This window comes from Larus michahellis, chromosome 1 (assembly GCF_964199755.1).
Source record: "Larus michahellis chromosome 1, bLarMic1.1, whole genome shotgun sequence".
Lineage (NCBI taxonomy): Eukaryota > Metazoa > Chordata > Aves > Charadriiformes > Laridae > Larus > Larus michahellis.
The window spans coordinates 29,720,237-29,736,651 of record NC_133896.1 but is presented as its reverse complement, the minus strand read 5'-3'; the positions used below and the strand labels follow the sequence as shown (position 1 = coordinate 29,736,651).

General features: G+C 42.1%; 1 protein-coding gene across 1 annotated transcript; it reads right to left on the bottom strand.

Annotated features, from left to right (window-relative positions):
- Positions 1-775: 775 nt before the first annotated feature.
- Positions 776-2,862, bottom strand: GPR85 (G protein-coupled receptor 85). Its single transcript, XM_074605638.1, has one exon. The coding sequence runs from the start codon at positions 2,725-2,727 to the stop codon at positions 1,615-1,617; it is 1,113 nt and encodes a 370-aa protein (XP_074461739.1). The 5' UTR covers positions 2,728-2,862; the 3' UTR covers positions 776-1,614.
- Positions 2,863-16,415: the final 13,553 nt, after the last annotated feature.

The window sequence follows — 16,415 nt, the reverse complement described above, 5'->3', positions numbered from 1 at the left end:
TAACTGACATATTAGAACAGATAGATGGGTAATTATGATAAACTACACAATAGTGCTACTGTAGATAATATCATTTATCAATCCTGTGGTCCCCATCATTCATGCATTTACAGTTTGGGAATACAGTGACTGCAAAGGATAATAATTCATAATGGCTACATTCTCAGTACTTCATGCTAGCTCACTAGACAAAATAAAAAAGGTTAATTGTATAACTGGAAAAATGTAAAATTTTATTCCAAGAAAATTAACAAGCTACACAGGTAAATTTTGGCAAATGCAACTTTATATTGAAATCCACACATCTGTATCTTAAAGAAGGAAAGACTCACAGACTCTAATGTATTTCTAAAATACTAAGAAATCATATTATATGCTTTCACAAGTTAAAACTTAAATAATTTAAAACAACCAATACACCAAAATGTGCAGAAAATATAAACAAGACTGTGCCTTCAGTAGAATAAATGCTTCACAAATTGTGCAAGATATCATACTAAGGCTGCGGTCTCCCCATGACAGCTGTCTTAAAATATAAACATACATCAACTGCCTGTGTTTCTCAGAACAAACTAGAAAGGGCGACACACCTAGAAAAAAAATCATATCATCCCAGTGATGTGCATACTGATTTTGGGAACCATTGGAGTAAAAAGGAAAAAAGAGGACTAAGTGATCTTTCATGCACTCCCAAATGACTGACCAGAGTTATTGATTCAATTTTCCTTGCTTATTTGCATCAATGCTAAACAAAATGGAAGATACTAGATAACCCTTTAAGGCAACATGTGTTTATTCTGTATAATTATAACTGTTCAATTATGACTGGATATTATCATTAACGTTGCCTAACAGACTGATATCTAGCTTTTTAAAAAATATAAATAAGAGTCTATTAAACTTTATACCAAATCAGCAAAAACCACAGATTACAGTTAAATGTTAGTAATTTCACTGTTAAGGAAAATGGTATTTAGAAAGAGTAATATATTTGGAAAAAAAAAAAAAAAGTAAAGTCTAAATCTGAACAAAAATACTGCTTTGGAATGCTCCCCAAAACTTACTCACAAGGCAAACAGATTTGTAAGTGTGATAATCCAATAATGCATGGCACATCTTTAATCAGTTACAGTACTTGAGTCCCCAGTTTTCAGTCTTTGCAAAACAAGAATTGTATGAAATGTTTTAAAGGTCTTCAGATGTCTAAAATTAGTTTTATCAACACATTAACCTCATATCAACTTAATTTATTAAGATGTCCAATGCTAATCTTTTTGATGGTCTTATTTTATGTAGTGATATACACAGCATTTAGCACTGATACTTAGCACCTGCTACTTTCATAATCTAGATTTCAACCACATAAAGGAATTCAGGGCAGTAGTTCAGTCCTTTGTTCTTAATTACAAACCTTCAGCAGTGGTCAGCAGGAACATGTTTAGGTTTAAAATAGGATTAGAGGTGAGCTATTGCAAAGACTGCAGAATGTTGCCCAAATCCTTACAACTGCTGACATCCCATTCTTGATTTTCTTCTCGAGACATGGCTACAGGCCACAATTGCTTAGCAGAGAATGGTAGTGTTTCACAAGGCTAAAGATTTACAGATGCTCCCTCATATAACACAGTAAGGTTCCCTTGGTAACCTGGATTTTCTGCAGTAAAGAAGGGTTGTGCTGAAACAGCGCCTCAGCTCCCTGTTGGAGAAAATGCAGACAAAAGGATTGATTCCAGCTTGGGCAAAACTCATCCAGACAGCGGCCGTTAGAAATCCCCCTGGTACTACAGGCCCTCTTGCAAAAACTCTCCAGTAACAGGCTACCAAATAGGGACCCCACAAGGTCAGAAAGAGGAATGTCATGATGTAGAACATTCTGCTGATTCTCTTCTCCATTTTGAACTCATCTAAAACCAGTAGCCTTCTCCTGCCTGTGGTGTTCGCGTTTTGCCTGATTCCCAACAAGGTTGGAGGTGTGGGACCCCTTCCAAATCCAGCCAGCCAATTAGCAGCTGCTTGACCACTCGCTCCAGGACCATGAAAAGTCCAGTTCTGGCTCACTGCTGCAACAAACTGGACTGGCTTCATTTTCCTGCGATCGTGAACAAAAAATATCAGCTTGAGGTAGACAAGCTGTGTGGCTAGGAGGATAAGGGCAAGAAGAAGCATAAATCCCAAGGAATCGTTAGCCCTGAAGGAACGATGCTGGAAAGTGCATTGGTCTTCCTCCCTAATGAACGAGTAGGTGCCCACGTCTAAAACTGGGGGGAAAGCCATGGCTACAGAGAGGGTCCACACCATACAGATAACGGCCAAACAAGTCCAGAAGGTCAGCCTTTTCGTATAAAAACGGTGGTGGGCAATAGCTAAGTATCTGGTGACGCTTATGCAGAATAACATGAAAGCAGTGTGAAAACAGGACAAAACCCCCAAAAAGGCAATCACTTTGCAAGTAAGAGTCCCATATGTCCAAGTAGAGCCATTTTTTACAGAGGTGAAAACAAATGGGAAACAAATTGCAGATCTGAGGATATCTGAGCAGCACAGATCCAACAGGAAGTAGTAAGGAGCTCTATGCAAGGTCTTATCTTTGACTAGCAAAATGGAGATCAGAAGGTTACCAACCACACTGACTCCTATTATGAAACCCAGTGAAGTCAGTTTCAGGAAAGCTGTTAAAGGAGAGAGATTTTGTAAAATGTTGTCAGCTGCATGGCTGTAGTTCGCCATAGATGGATGGATGATATGTATATTGCCTCAGTCAAGTCTCATGATCTATATATAAGAACAAGGAAAAAATAGATCCATACATCTTACTGAAAATGTAATCCACAAACAGAACTGATCTTGTGTCTAGTCATACAGTACATCCTCTTCTTTCTGATTTGTCATGCCATCAAAATATCTGAAAAAAAATCGAGCTATCAGTTCTTAAGTTAACAAGAAATGATGTCAGAAAGTGCTAACAAAGATGTTAATTTATGGAGAACCAAATGAAGTTGTAAATTTGAGTACTATTGTTTGTTTTTGAAAATCACGAGGCTTTTTTTTTTAAACTTACTGTTTAGCATGATTGATTATTGGCATTTCACAGATTTGGCTTCTTATAGTTTCAGAACTGACCGGTGCCCCTTATATTTGATATCGTATATAATTTTACAGTTAAAGCCTCCAAGATTTTATGAATCAAAAGATTCCCAGTTTGCAAGCCCAAGAGTTAATCACTGACATCTTTTTTAAAAAATCCCCAAAGACTGCTGATATTTTGACATTACCTACATTTATTTTATGGCTACAGTATTTGCCAATGTTTTAGAGGCAGCTGCTGTGTTGATACGGATCACACCCAAAGAAACCCTGCAGAATTTATGTTTTTTAACCCAAGTCACCAAAGCACATTAATCACACTGTGTTAGTTCATGCACATTGTAAGAGAAACAGTATTCATTATCCCCCTCCCTTCCTCCTATAAACCATAATTTTATCATTTAGGCTTTCAAATAAACAGGTATGCCAGACAGTCGATAGCACTATGCTTTAGGGTCCCCCCCCCTCGCCTTAATGCAAATCTTTAAAGCCTCAACATAATTCACAATAAGCAACGGTCAGTGTAAATACTGAGCAAAAATAGGAAACACACCCAAGATATAATGCCCATCCTTTCAGGAGGGCTGGTTTTGGTTATGCTTAAATAAACATATAATAAATTGATGTATTTTTTTTTTTTAGATAATTAGGGCTCCGCGATTCCCACTAATCCTCCCAATGAATCGCACCGGAACACATTTCATGCAATAAAATAAAATAAATTAAAGAACTGGCTGCTGCTGCTGGTTTTGGTTTTTTTGTTGTTTTTTTTTCCTCCCTCCAGAGCCAGGGACAGGAGCCACAGCAGGCATGATCAGGCTCCTTCGTTATTCGCACGAAGTGTTTCCTATGCCACCCTCGGGTGTACAAAGGATATTCCCACTGAATCCCAGCAAAATCCTTCCATTCTTACCGTCCACAAAAGAGCCTGATTGCTGCTGTGTAAACAGAGGCTGATCAGATCATGGCATCGTTTTAAAACCATGAAATCAGGCTCCCCCCCCTCTCCCCCCCCCCCCCCCCGCCAGCCGCGCCGCGTCCCCTCCTCTGTGGAGCTGTCCCCGCCGCGCGGCCGGCCCTACCTCCGCACACACACACACACAATCACACACACTCACACCGACACACACACAATCACGAAGACACTCGCTCCCCCCCCCCCCCAACCTCGCCCCCCTCAAGCACAGACATGCAGGGCTGGACTGCGCCTGCAAGGCAGCCCGGCTGCCGCTGCCTGGCAGCCGCATCTGCCGGAGCCATGCGAGAGCCTCCCGCGGCGGGGAGCTCGGGAGAGCGGAAGAGGCATTGTCTGCCAACGCTTCCATCATGCCTCTTCTTTAGAAATCACCCCCCCTCCCCAGCCCCACTCCCTGAGGGGGGTGGGGGGGAGCCCTCCCCACACGCACCTGCAGCTGCGGCAGCCCCCGGCACCCCCCGGCTCCCCAGCCCCTCTCCTCCTACCTGTTGGTGCCGGAGATCCCCACATGCCAGCGGTGCTCCTTCCCGCCGACCCAGAGCTGCTTTATCCTGGCGGCCTCTACGAGAACCTTTTTTTTTTATTTTCCTCTGCCGTCTTTCATTCTTCTTTCTCTCAATCCTTTTTTTTTTCCCCCCCCTTTTTTTTTTTTTTTGCCTGGGTACCTTGCCGGAGAACCCAGTCAGCGGTCGGGGCGGCGCATGCTCACTGCGCCTCCTCCCTGCGCGCCGAGCCCCGTCCTCCCCTGTCGCAGCGGCACAATCTCCACCACTAACGCAGCGGCGGCGGTCGGCTCAATGAGGGCAAGGCAGCCTCGGCGGCGGCTCCTGCCGCTGCTGTCTCGGCGAGGGCAAGGCAACCTCCGCGGCGGCGGCGGCCGTCTCCTCAGCGGTGGGCAGGCAGCCTTCGCGGCTTCAGCCCCCTCAGTGAGGGGATGGCAGCCTGGGCACCAGTCTCCTCAGTGAGGGGCAGGCAGCGCGTTCCCATCGCGATGCATAGCCCAGCTGAGTTTATCGGCGAGCCCTGGCAAGCCAGTTTGAGGAAGAGGGAGGGGGAGGAATTAGGTCCTGCGCTCCTTGTTTATGCCTTTGAACTCCCCCCGCCCCTTTCGCTTAAAATGGGGGGGCGAGGAAGTGGCCGCCGCGCTGGCACGTCGCAGCCCGTCAGGAGAGGGACCGGGCGGTTTCTTCATCTGCCGCTGCTGGCATCCTCCTGCTCCTGTGGCTCGTTTTCCGTCCTCCCGATTCTCACCCGCCGAATTCCTTCTTCCCTGAGCCAGGGGAGGGCTCCTCAAAAAGCGCGGCGGTTCGGGGCGGGCGCCTTTGCCGCGGGGCCGTAAGAACACCGCACCTTCCCCCTCGCCTCGGCTGCGCCGCCGAGCAAAGCGCCTTCCCAACGTTCAGCCCAGAGCCGGCGCCGAGCCGTCAGTGCGCTGCATGGCGGCGGTGCTGGGGTTTAATGCCAGCCCGTTCCCTCCGTCGCAGGGACGGCGTTCCCCCCTCGGGGCGAGAGCGGCGGCGGCGGCGCGCGCCGAGCCGTTAAACGGTTGGGGCGCGAGGCCGAGCCGTCCCGATGATGTCATGGGGGCCGGTGGGCCGAGGCGGCGGCGGCGCCGTGAGGCGGCCTGTGGCCTGGGCCTTGCTGGGGGGCCGCCGCCGTAAATCCAGGCGGGAAACGTTGGGATAAAGCTCGAAAGGGCACGTGTCCCTCCGCCCTCGGGTTTTTTTGGAGGGTTATCCAGGAGGAGCAGGAACATGGAGAAAGGCTCGTCCCAAAAGCGGTTGGTTTTGACCGCAAAGGCGGTTGAGGAACAGCGTGTAGAGAGATTTGAGTTCTGAGGAACGCCTTCATGGGGAAGCTTCCGCTCGAGCCAGAATAAATCCTCCCGGGGGACAGATTTATGGCGTTGATTCATAACGCGTGTCACATCTTTGAGGCCGTTTGTAGGCCACAGGCCTTTTTTTAAGGCTGTTGTCAAAGTTCGGTTTCTTCTTTTTGTTGGCACTTTCTGACAGTCGTTGGAGTTGGTGGCCAAACCACAGAATTAGCTTCCGTAACAGCCCGGCCAAGCCCAAAGGTCCACAGCCACTGGAAAAGGCAATTATTTAAAACCAAAATCACAGCGTTTTGAGCATGTGACTTGCTTCAGATAAAATGTAGTCTTGAGCAGAAAACTCACCCAGAGCTCAGGTACCGCACATTTTTTTCTTCCTTTTCTGTGAATGTAATTATGATGACTTTGTGTTGGTGCTCATCTTTGGGGTTAGTCTCACTTTTAAAAATTGACATTTTGGGTGGTTATGAAAGTTACTACTTCAAGCTGCGCTTTTCATGTCACAATCAGCTAAGCTAAGCAGACCTCTCCAGCTATCCCTTTTCTGTTGCTAAATATATGTATCCACAGTGACATACACAATGAATTTTGAAGTAATTCTTAATGTTAAAATGGAAGGAAATCTTCCTGGAAATCTATACTGAAGCTAATGTAACTAAACTGGTTTCTCATCATGGTCAGCAGTGACAAAAAGATGCTTTAAGGAGCAAATAATCTCATTCTGAATTGCAAGTCTAAAATGTGTTGGATGGATTGTGCTCTATTTATTGTAAGGGCAGAGTTAAGCAAGAGAAATCTCTGTTACAAAGGGAGAGATTTCTGGTGGAACGTGACATAATGCTGTGTTTAGCTGTTGTACTGGGAGCAGGTCACATCCCCCATGGAGGGAAAGCAAATCCACGAGTCATGGGATTGGGAATCTGGGAGTTAAAGGCAGATGTCAGTCAAAGACGGCTCCAAGAAGCATGAAGCAGGAAATGAATGTCCAATGGGAAGGGGAGGAGGAGAAGAGCTATGGAAGGACAGGTGAAGGTATCTGTGCTGACTGGTTCTTCAGAACAGCTGGGCTGGAGATATGAAAGGTTCAGAAAAAAAAGTGTGAGGCAGCCTTTGTCGCAAGATGAGCGGAATAGGGGTAGCCAAACAAAATTTCTTGGGGCTTTGCCACAAGGAGGGATCCTGAGCCCTGTATAAATTGCCCACTCCACAATGTAAGTGGGGCAACACTAAGGGCGACAGAAAGATGGTTCGAAAAAGCCAGAGAACCAGTGTGCTATATAAGCATCTCAGAGGAAAGAAGCGATTACTCTCAGGAAAGTAAATATCTCTCCCTGCCTTTTTTTAAACTGAAGTATTTAAGTCTGCTTTTCCCCAAGAAGGAAGGATAAAGGGAGAGAGTGTAACTGAAGTGTAAGTGCAAGAGCATTCATGTACCCTATTAGAGCTAGCAGCAGACTGATAGAGCTTTCCCTAGAAAATGAGAAAGCCAAGACTATTTCCCTGATTTTCTGATTTAGATCAAAGACATGAACCATCTCCAGGTTTGGGCAACCCCACTGCAAAGTTATTGACAGTTATGGTATGGAGCTCTTTCATTTTCTCCTTTTGGAGTTATTTAATAATGGCATAGAAAGTAACTGGTGAAGTAGTCAGCTCTGTTATTGGTAACTGAGGATGCTGTATTCTGATTGTAATTTTTTTCAATTTAGGTACCATTTAAGAATGATCAAGGGACTGGGTGCAGTGAGTTGGCTCCACTAAGTACATTCCCAGACCAGGATCACCTTATTGGGGAATCCTCCTTTGATATTCTTGGTCTTTGGCATCATCTGCAGATCTGAGCAGCTCATTCCCATGAGGTGGTGGCGATGCTTGGGAGCACATGGCCAAGGTACGAGGAACACAGGGTGGGGGACAGTTGAATGCTATTGCAGAGGAACTTTGTTGGTCTGTAAGTAGCATTTTGGGTACTTGGAACCTAATTTCTGTTGAGGATATGTGCCTCCCTGGAATCCTGTACTACAGTTGTGAGCCAGGTGAGCATGCTGGGTAGGTGATTCTCATTGTTTTGAGCTTTTTTCTCAGAATGGGAGAGGTTTTTTAGAAAAGTCTGACACTGAGAAATCTCACTAATGGAGTCTGAGGTAGAGATAGGGCTAGAAGACTGGCTAGTGATGACAAGTAACTGTCAGTTGTAAAGAAGGGGTGAGATATTGGCTTCACCAAGATCAGTAACAAATCTCAACAATTTCAGTGGAATGAGGATTTCAGCATAGGGTCAGAAGTTCTGAATAGCTAACATGTAAAATACTCATTTCCCTATTCTCTTGATCATTTTGGTAATTAAGGTGTTTACTGGCTGTCTTGAAATTTGTATATTTGCAGTGTCTACCCTGTCTGCATAATGCAAACTCTGAAGCACTGTAGGATTTTGCAACATTTCTACAAAACAGGAGAGATACTCTAGAAGGTGTACCCACCTCTGTGCAGAGGCCAGCACAAGATTTATGTATTGCTTAAGAGACTGTGATAGATGCTATCAAAGTACATCCTTTTCAAAGGGCTCAAGGAATTCTTCCAAGGGAAATTTCTTGCCTGAGCAGTAGATTTGTGCAACTTTAAAATAGTATTTAAGTACGACTTATGTAATACAGAGACCTGTGGAAGACCCCTGCACAATGTAGAATTTCACCTGCAATATATTTCGTTCCTGTGCTTTGTAAAGTATTTGTGGAGTAAAGACATTTGTTGATAGTGTCTGGCTCCCGGGTTGGCTCTCAGCACAGACATAAATTTTACCCCATACTGAAAATCTCTCTAGTGGTCTCTGCCTCAGTGATGCATGTTTTCACTTACAACAAAATTGAATTCATGTGACTATAACAATTTCTATGGATGATAACTGCAATTGTTTTTTATCCATCTTTAGTGAGATTCTGAAATGTTTTATAAATGTTTCTCAAAAACATTTAATTAGTTATTTTAAGAAATGTTTCATAACTGCCCTTTGAAACTTAATTTTTGTACTTAAAAGTTGAGCTATGTTGCACATTTACACAGGAATAAACGAAGGTTTAAGGGCAAATACACATAATCTTATCTGCTGAGCATATGAAAAAGGCTTTGTCCTGCAGAGGAAAACCTCTGCTCTGTGCGACTCTAATAGGAGTGAAGCACCAATATGCTTCTGAAAATCCCGTTAGATACTTACCTGTATCCTCAGGCTTCTAAGCACCTTTTACTAGTTCATTCATTAGGACTATATTTGAAAGACTGGACACGTCTTTTGCATCTAGGTTTCGTAGATACACTGTTAAATCAGTGTTGCAGTGTTAAGTTCAGTTATTTTTTGTGCAATTTAAGTAGTGTGGACATGTAATTACTTGACTTCATTTGCATATCAGGTAGTTAGAAATGCAAATGAACTTAACTGTGGCCATGAATAATTACCAATGTTAAATTGCACTGCGAATTACTTGTGCCTGCAAAAAGATAAGCTACATTTTTAAATTGCTGGACTTCACAAGTGGTCTTTTTATATATATGATTTAGAGAGACAGAGAGAGAAAAGAGAGAGTTAGAGAGGCAAAGAAAGGTTTATATGTGGTTGTTGTTGGTTCTGCCCCATATGTATGTTGTCCGGTACTGAAGAATTACCAAATTGCTTGTTTTCACAGCCAAGGTGGCGTGATAACATGTAACTTAAAAAAGATAGATCCAGTCACCTCCACAGTGATGCAGACCAATGATTGAGCTCCACAGAAGGAAAAAAAAAAAAGAAACTTTATATTATCTGGAGAAGTAGTTCCAAGTAGATACATTTGTTGAGATAATATTTTTGCATGGTTGAGAATATAATACTGCCATCTTGGATCCCTCATAAATTGTCTATATAAATAACATAAATATTCAAAATTTAATCTTTGAACAATTTGTTTAGCTCAGGTTTTTCTGTGTGTGTTTTTTGGTATTTTTTTTTAAATAACAGAGGCTAAGCACTCTCTTATATGTCTGTAGCACAAATCTTTTAATGTGAATAATTCTGAACTTGTACTCTTGTTAGTGGGAAGTATTGAAAATCTTATTCCATCAACAGTTTTTAGTTAATATGGGCAGCAGTGTAGAAATGCCTCAGCAGCAGGATCTACAGTGAGGTCCTGAGCTGCTGACCTCAGAAGGACACATGCTGTTATTCCCTGTACTCCCAGGGAGGAGAAAGAACCTCTTGTCAGAACATCAAGAGAATGTGCACCAAGCTTACTGAAGTTCCTGCTATATCCAGTCTCTCCGCTCTCTTTCTATGCCAGAAAATCTGTTGGTGTTTTGGTAACTGAATGTAGAACGAGAGGAAAAAGGCTTTCTTCTTTTTCTATTACAAAGAATAAAATACCATTCCTTACAAATCTTATCGATGGAATTTATTGAAGCATGTGCACAGACCCCGGGAATAGTCTTACAGAAGTAGTGATTCATTTATTTAATGTATTTTCATCTGCAGTTTAATTAATCCAATTAATTGTACATATTTTAGTATAAGCTACATTATGATATGTCTTTCAACTACTGTAAATACATTCCATTCACTGGTTTGTTTTTCTGTATATGACATACGGTAATGTGAGTACATCATAGTGGTATAATTCAGCAACCAAAATATTTGAAAGGAGCGATGCCGAGCACAGTTAGGAGTTCATGACTAATTCACCTGTGGTGAAAGGCATGATTTTTGCATGAGGCTTGTCTAACCAATAATATGAAAACAGTCTGGTGAGAAACAGGTAGAGAGTCTTTCAGAATTTAGAAGCTGGACTGGAACCACTGACCCAGGGCCATGCTAATGATTTTCTGACTCCGATGCATAGCTAAGCAGTCTTGGCCTCTTCCCCAAGATCTCTTCGATTCTCTTCTCTTTGACTGTTGTTCTCATATCTTGTCTTCTGACACTCAACCAACCACGTTTGGGTAAAAGTGGAGCATCCCCACACGAGAGATTTCCAGCCAATGCAAGTCAGCACCTTGGAACCACTAACACAGAAACCTGAGTTCATTTACTCCAGAAGTCCAATCTGCTACTGTGATTTTAGAAGTGTTGTCTATTAGCTTTAAAAACCGAGGATGGACAAAAGCTTGTAGATTTTCTTTTTTAAACATAGGAAGTGTTTGGCTTATGTTACTTGTGCACCTCACCCCTTCTCAGATATTATGTTTGATAGTCCTTTTGTCTGTGCTATTTTAACACTTGAGTTTTCAATAAAATGCTTTCTCACAGGCTATGTAATCCTTCTGGTTTACCTTACTAAACAGAAATTCTAGGACTTGAAATCAGCTAACCACTGCTGAAGCACACAGCAGCTCTGCAGTGTCATGGTCATTAACAGTGCCAATCACAGCATTCAAGAACGCTTTTTTCCTATCACCATTACAGATGCCAGTGGAACACTGTGGAGCAAAATGAATGGGGTTAGTGACATTACAGAATGGAATGCTTGCCTTGAGAGAGGAACCTGAAATTGCCTGAGAGACAAGGGAAGGATGGCTTCTTCCAGCTGAGCTGCATCCAATGTTTTTATGCTCCGGATATTAGGTCTATACAGCCTCATGTCTGTGATGCAATTAACTAAACCAGTTATGTAAACTTCCTCTATCCCAGGCTCTTCCGTAATTTTCCAGCATGTGTGAATATGTGCGTAATGCTTCTTTGGCTGACTGGGGGCCCTGCCAGGCTGTCAGGCTGTCAGGTATTGCTCCCATCTCTTTTTGTTCTGTTGGCTCACTGGAGATTGTTAGGACATGGTCGGGGCCTAATGAAAGGAGTGATTATGGTTCATTATTTTTCATATACTTTCTGTCATGAAGCTATATAATGACTAAGTGAATTTATGCACGTTTCCTCCCCTTCACTGTCTTTTAAACCTGGAGGCTGATTTTAGTCAAGTCAGATACATGAGCAGAGAGGTCTCAGAGGCAGGTGAGATTCCTATTCTGTGAATGTAGGTGTTGCTGCTTGTCCTAGAGTTTACCTTTTTCCCTTGCTGTTCGTTCAGGCTGACCACCACTTTCAGGCTGGCCACCACTACCCAGGGACCCTGGTCCATACCTGAGGCTTCGGCATACAGTGATTCATCCACTGGTCAAAACTGGCCATGGCCTGGAGTTTCAGTCCATTCCCAATTCGAACTCTTTGTGACCAGGCTTGGCCGTGCTCAGCTGTGCATGGATGACACTGGATATGTCCCCGTGATTTCGGTGTCCAGGGGCAGAGTGGCAAATAGCAAGCACAGCATTGCTTTAGACTCAAAGACCACGCTGGTTCTGTGACAGACTACACACATCCTGTTCATTGTTCAGTAACAAACAGATCAACGGTCCCGCTGCTGAGCTCCTCCTCGCTTCTGTTGCAGATACTGCTTTGTTTCTTCCAGTGCGCACGGAACTATTTGTATGACTGTTATTAGCATGTGGGGATACATGTCAAATCAATCACTTTTGTAGAGCTGAGATGTATAAATACTTCCTTTCTCTTCCATCTTTAAGGTTAGGTTAGAGGTGAGCCGTGAATGGACAGTATGTTGTAGGATTAGAGAGACTATTTGGCAATAGCATTTTCTATTTCTAGCAATATACTGAGAGGGGGATTTAAAAATAATAGGATAAAATAGGATAACTGTCACTGTCAGCTTTCAGAGAACTTTTAGGCTGTGCTTAGTGACAAAAATGAACAGTTTCAATGTTAGAAATATTTATTTTTGCTGATATGACTGGTTCACATCTTCACATCTAGGCATTAGACTTCCTACTAGTTTATTGTTTAAATTTTAATTTTAAATAATACATACATGTACAGTATAATGACTCTGGATTGATTTAAAGCTCTGCAAAGAAAATACAAATTGGTTTAAAAAGGTATACTGAATGATAATTGCTTTGAATGCTTAAGATTGAGGCAATGGAGAGTCAAGTCTGTAACGTCTGAGATGGAGAGTGAACACTGGGTTTGCAAGCAGCTACCATGAGTGTATGTTCTAACAGTGAGCTTCAGGTCTTATGATCTAGAAAGTGGAAATACTCTGGGATAGTCCTGTGTCAACTCAGCTGTTACCCGTTCACTGCAACTAATTTGATATCTAGAACCTAATGCCATGGTCCCATTTTGTCAGTTTGTTGGATATTAAGTATGAAATGTTCTCATTTATATGTAGAACGAGGAGAAGCAATTTTAAATTTTATACTTGAAAGGATGCAGAGAACAGTCTATCTCTGGATAAAGGTAGGTCATCTGCTAAGAAACACGACAGTGTGAATTCTGCAGATACTATCAGAGCAGCAGTGCAACGGCACAGTAGGAGGAACTGCATGAATGTAGCTCTGTGATGCAACTGTAAATATAAATTTATTACTGCATTGCTTATTTCATGGAGGTATGAATGAATGAATGTTTTATTGAAATGTCACCTACAAAACCAGCCAAGCTTAATGTTAGCAAATGGCAATATCTTTTGCTTAATTGGACTAGTATTTGCATATAGTTAGGCAATATTTGAGTATGGTATTTAAAGAAAAGTGTGAAAAACTGAGCAGGGACAGGATGTCGCACGGTACTAGATAAGACACTCAGCTGCCTGGAGAAACACGTGGGATCTGGGGCCTGCTGCCTAGGTTGTTTAGTGCTGGTTTTGCTTTGTTTTCTGAATGGCTGCATAATGTCAGGCCATGGACCTGGGACCAGGACCTAAATCTTGCCATAACTGGCAAGTTTCCTAACTAGCAGATATGAGAGTCAATCTCTGTCTTTTCCACATCCCAACCCAGCCCCTGCCATTGCTCTTGTGTTTTTACGCAGAGAGGGTCCAGGATAAACAGGAGAGCATGCTTTCTAGGATTGTACCTCCTTGTACTCCAGGAAACTTTTTTTGGAGGTGGGAGCCTGGGCTTGATTTCCAGATCTCCTGTTTTGTGTGATGGAACTACTCGGTGGTTATGGAAAAGGTGAGCTTCCTGCAGCATTTGTGCGTTCACTGGCCTCAGCACTGCTGCTGATGTACCTTACTGGAATGCACCACTCAGATCAGACTCTTCTAGGGACATTGCTGGGAGCGAGACATTGAGGTTTTGCTCCATCTCACATCTGGATCACAGAGATTCTGTGCTGCACGCTCTTGGGCAGTTCTACACATGAATGGAAAGCTTGCAACCTCGGGTCCAAAGTATAAATGTCAACTGAAAAGTGAGCACTGATAAGTTTTGCTGTTGCTGCAGTGAGGATTTCTGGGTCCCTTTTTGGAGGGTTTATGTCCTACATTCCATTGAAGTCATGTTTTAGATATTTAAATCACCTCTTAAGCTCTTGCAGTTCCTCACTGCATAATTTTATTAAGCCTCAGTGAACTTATTTGCTCTCCATTATTAAAATAAAATGTGGCAATAAGAGATCTAAATACTAGTAATCTGTTTTTCCTAATCTAGGATATGTATCTGGACATAAAAGCACTCTTTTGATGAGTGAACACACCAGTTCCTCACAGTAGAGGACCAGCAGTAGCCAAGTAAAATGTACCTGTTGTGTAATTCTGTGATGCGTTGTAAATTTGGTATTAATGTAATGCTTCAAAACCTAACAGAACATTTAGTTGATATACTGTATCTCTCTATTATGTATAATATCTCCTCATAAATATGCATGCATAACAAAACTGTGGCAATTTGAGGAATTTATGTAGAAGTTATGAATTCTCTTTGATATCATGGGTCCTCAAGATATATCTGTTTCAACCTGCATGCTCTATATTGAAAAGAAAGCAGGTTTTTTCTTTCTTTTTTCCTAACCTTTTTAGTATATTGAATTTTCAAAGGACATTGCCACAAGGCCAACCATGGGACATAATGAGATGCTGCCAATCTGAAATCAAATGGAAGACCTTCAGACAAAAGGAGCTGCCAATTGCTCAGAATGATTTATTTGCCCAAGCGGTTTAGTTACCAAAACAGGGATCACATCCTGGGAAAACTTGATGAAGCTGAAAGACAAGTAAAAGTTAAAAAAGGGAGAGTAACTTAATGGCCATTCTGGAGTAAGACCAAAGAAATCAGAAGAAAAAACTTGCAAGAACGTAAGAAGTTATTTTCTGCTGTCACAGGCACCCAGAGGCAACTGAGAACATAGAATTAATGTAACTGCGAGACTAGATTTAAATGCGCTTTTGACCAATTTAGGCAAACCTAGTTAGGTAATGGAGCTGGGACAGCCTTTGATAGATACAGTGAGAAGTTGGAGAGAGCTAAAGTAATAGTCTTAATCATGAAACTTTCAGAATTCTGCTTCACTTGGCAGTCTTGGAATACAATTATGAACCTACTTTAACTAAAACTATTTTAAGGTGAGGTAGGTGTTCAACCCTTAAACCCTTTAACTTTTACTTAAGAATCTGGTAAATTTGGGATACAGATATTCAAATATGGCTTCTAATGAATAGATACAGTAAGATACCTTTCAAAACAGAAAATAATGCTAAATGCTTCTTTTTAATGTAAAACCCCCTATATGTTAAATCATGTCTGGAAGTTTTCTGCAATTGAAAAATATAAGAAAGAATAAGAGGATGAATAATTATTAGTACTAAGAATATGTTGAGATCTCAACATCGGGCTTCCTAGTGCTAAAATGAAGAAAGAGATACAAGTCTAGTAGACTTTGACTCAGCATTATGGTTTAAGGCTTAGGTGTGCTGTAATGTGAATAAAACTGTATTATGTAGCAGTTTTAAGAAAGGATTTCTGAAGTTTCTCTACCAGGGGATGGTGAAAGATTTGTTCTGGTGTGTTCAGTGCGAGCATCCTAGAAGGAATTTTTTGAACCAATGTAGTTTATGGGCTTTTATTATTTCTGTGGTAAGTGTAGAGAAACATATGTACTTAAAAAACTCTTTACAGATGTCCCAGTTCCATATAAGCTTCACAGAAATAGTTACTGTAAGCTGGTTCAAATATGAAAAAAACCAATCTTTCACTCATGAAGTTTACTTCCTTAGCATTTATTTCTTGAGAAACCAGAGTGCAGCTGTTGCAAACCCAGGACAAAAGGAAAATGGGTTTTCAACACCAGATAACGAAAACCCAAAAGCCCAGTCCTGTAAGAGGACATGGAATTCTTACTGAGCAAATGACTTGGCCACTACCACATAGAAAAGCATGTATTTAAGTAGGTCTGTCAGTGCCTCTTCACGCTGTTTCTGTGACATTTCCTTCCCAAGGCCTGTATTTTGGACTAAATCAGGCAATTTTCATTGTCCTGAGTTAAGACAGTTGGCATAATGATATATTAAAGCAGCAGTCTGACAACTATTATGTACAGCCAATTTCAGATTGTTTTGGTAGTGTGCATAAAGTGATCACATGCTCTGTATTTGCTATTGGAAGGTCAGTATTCCTTTGAAAGTAGAAGGGATTTTAATTCTTAATTCCTATTAAGTCTATTGGGAGTTAAGCAGAGAAACCTTTGGCAGAGCTCATGGAAGTTCAGATTTT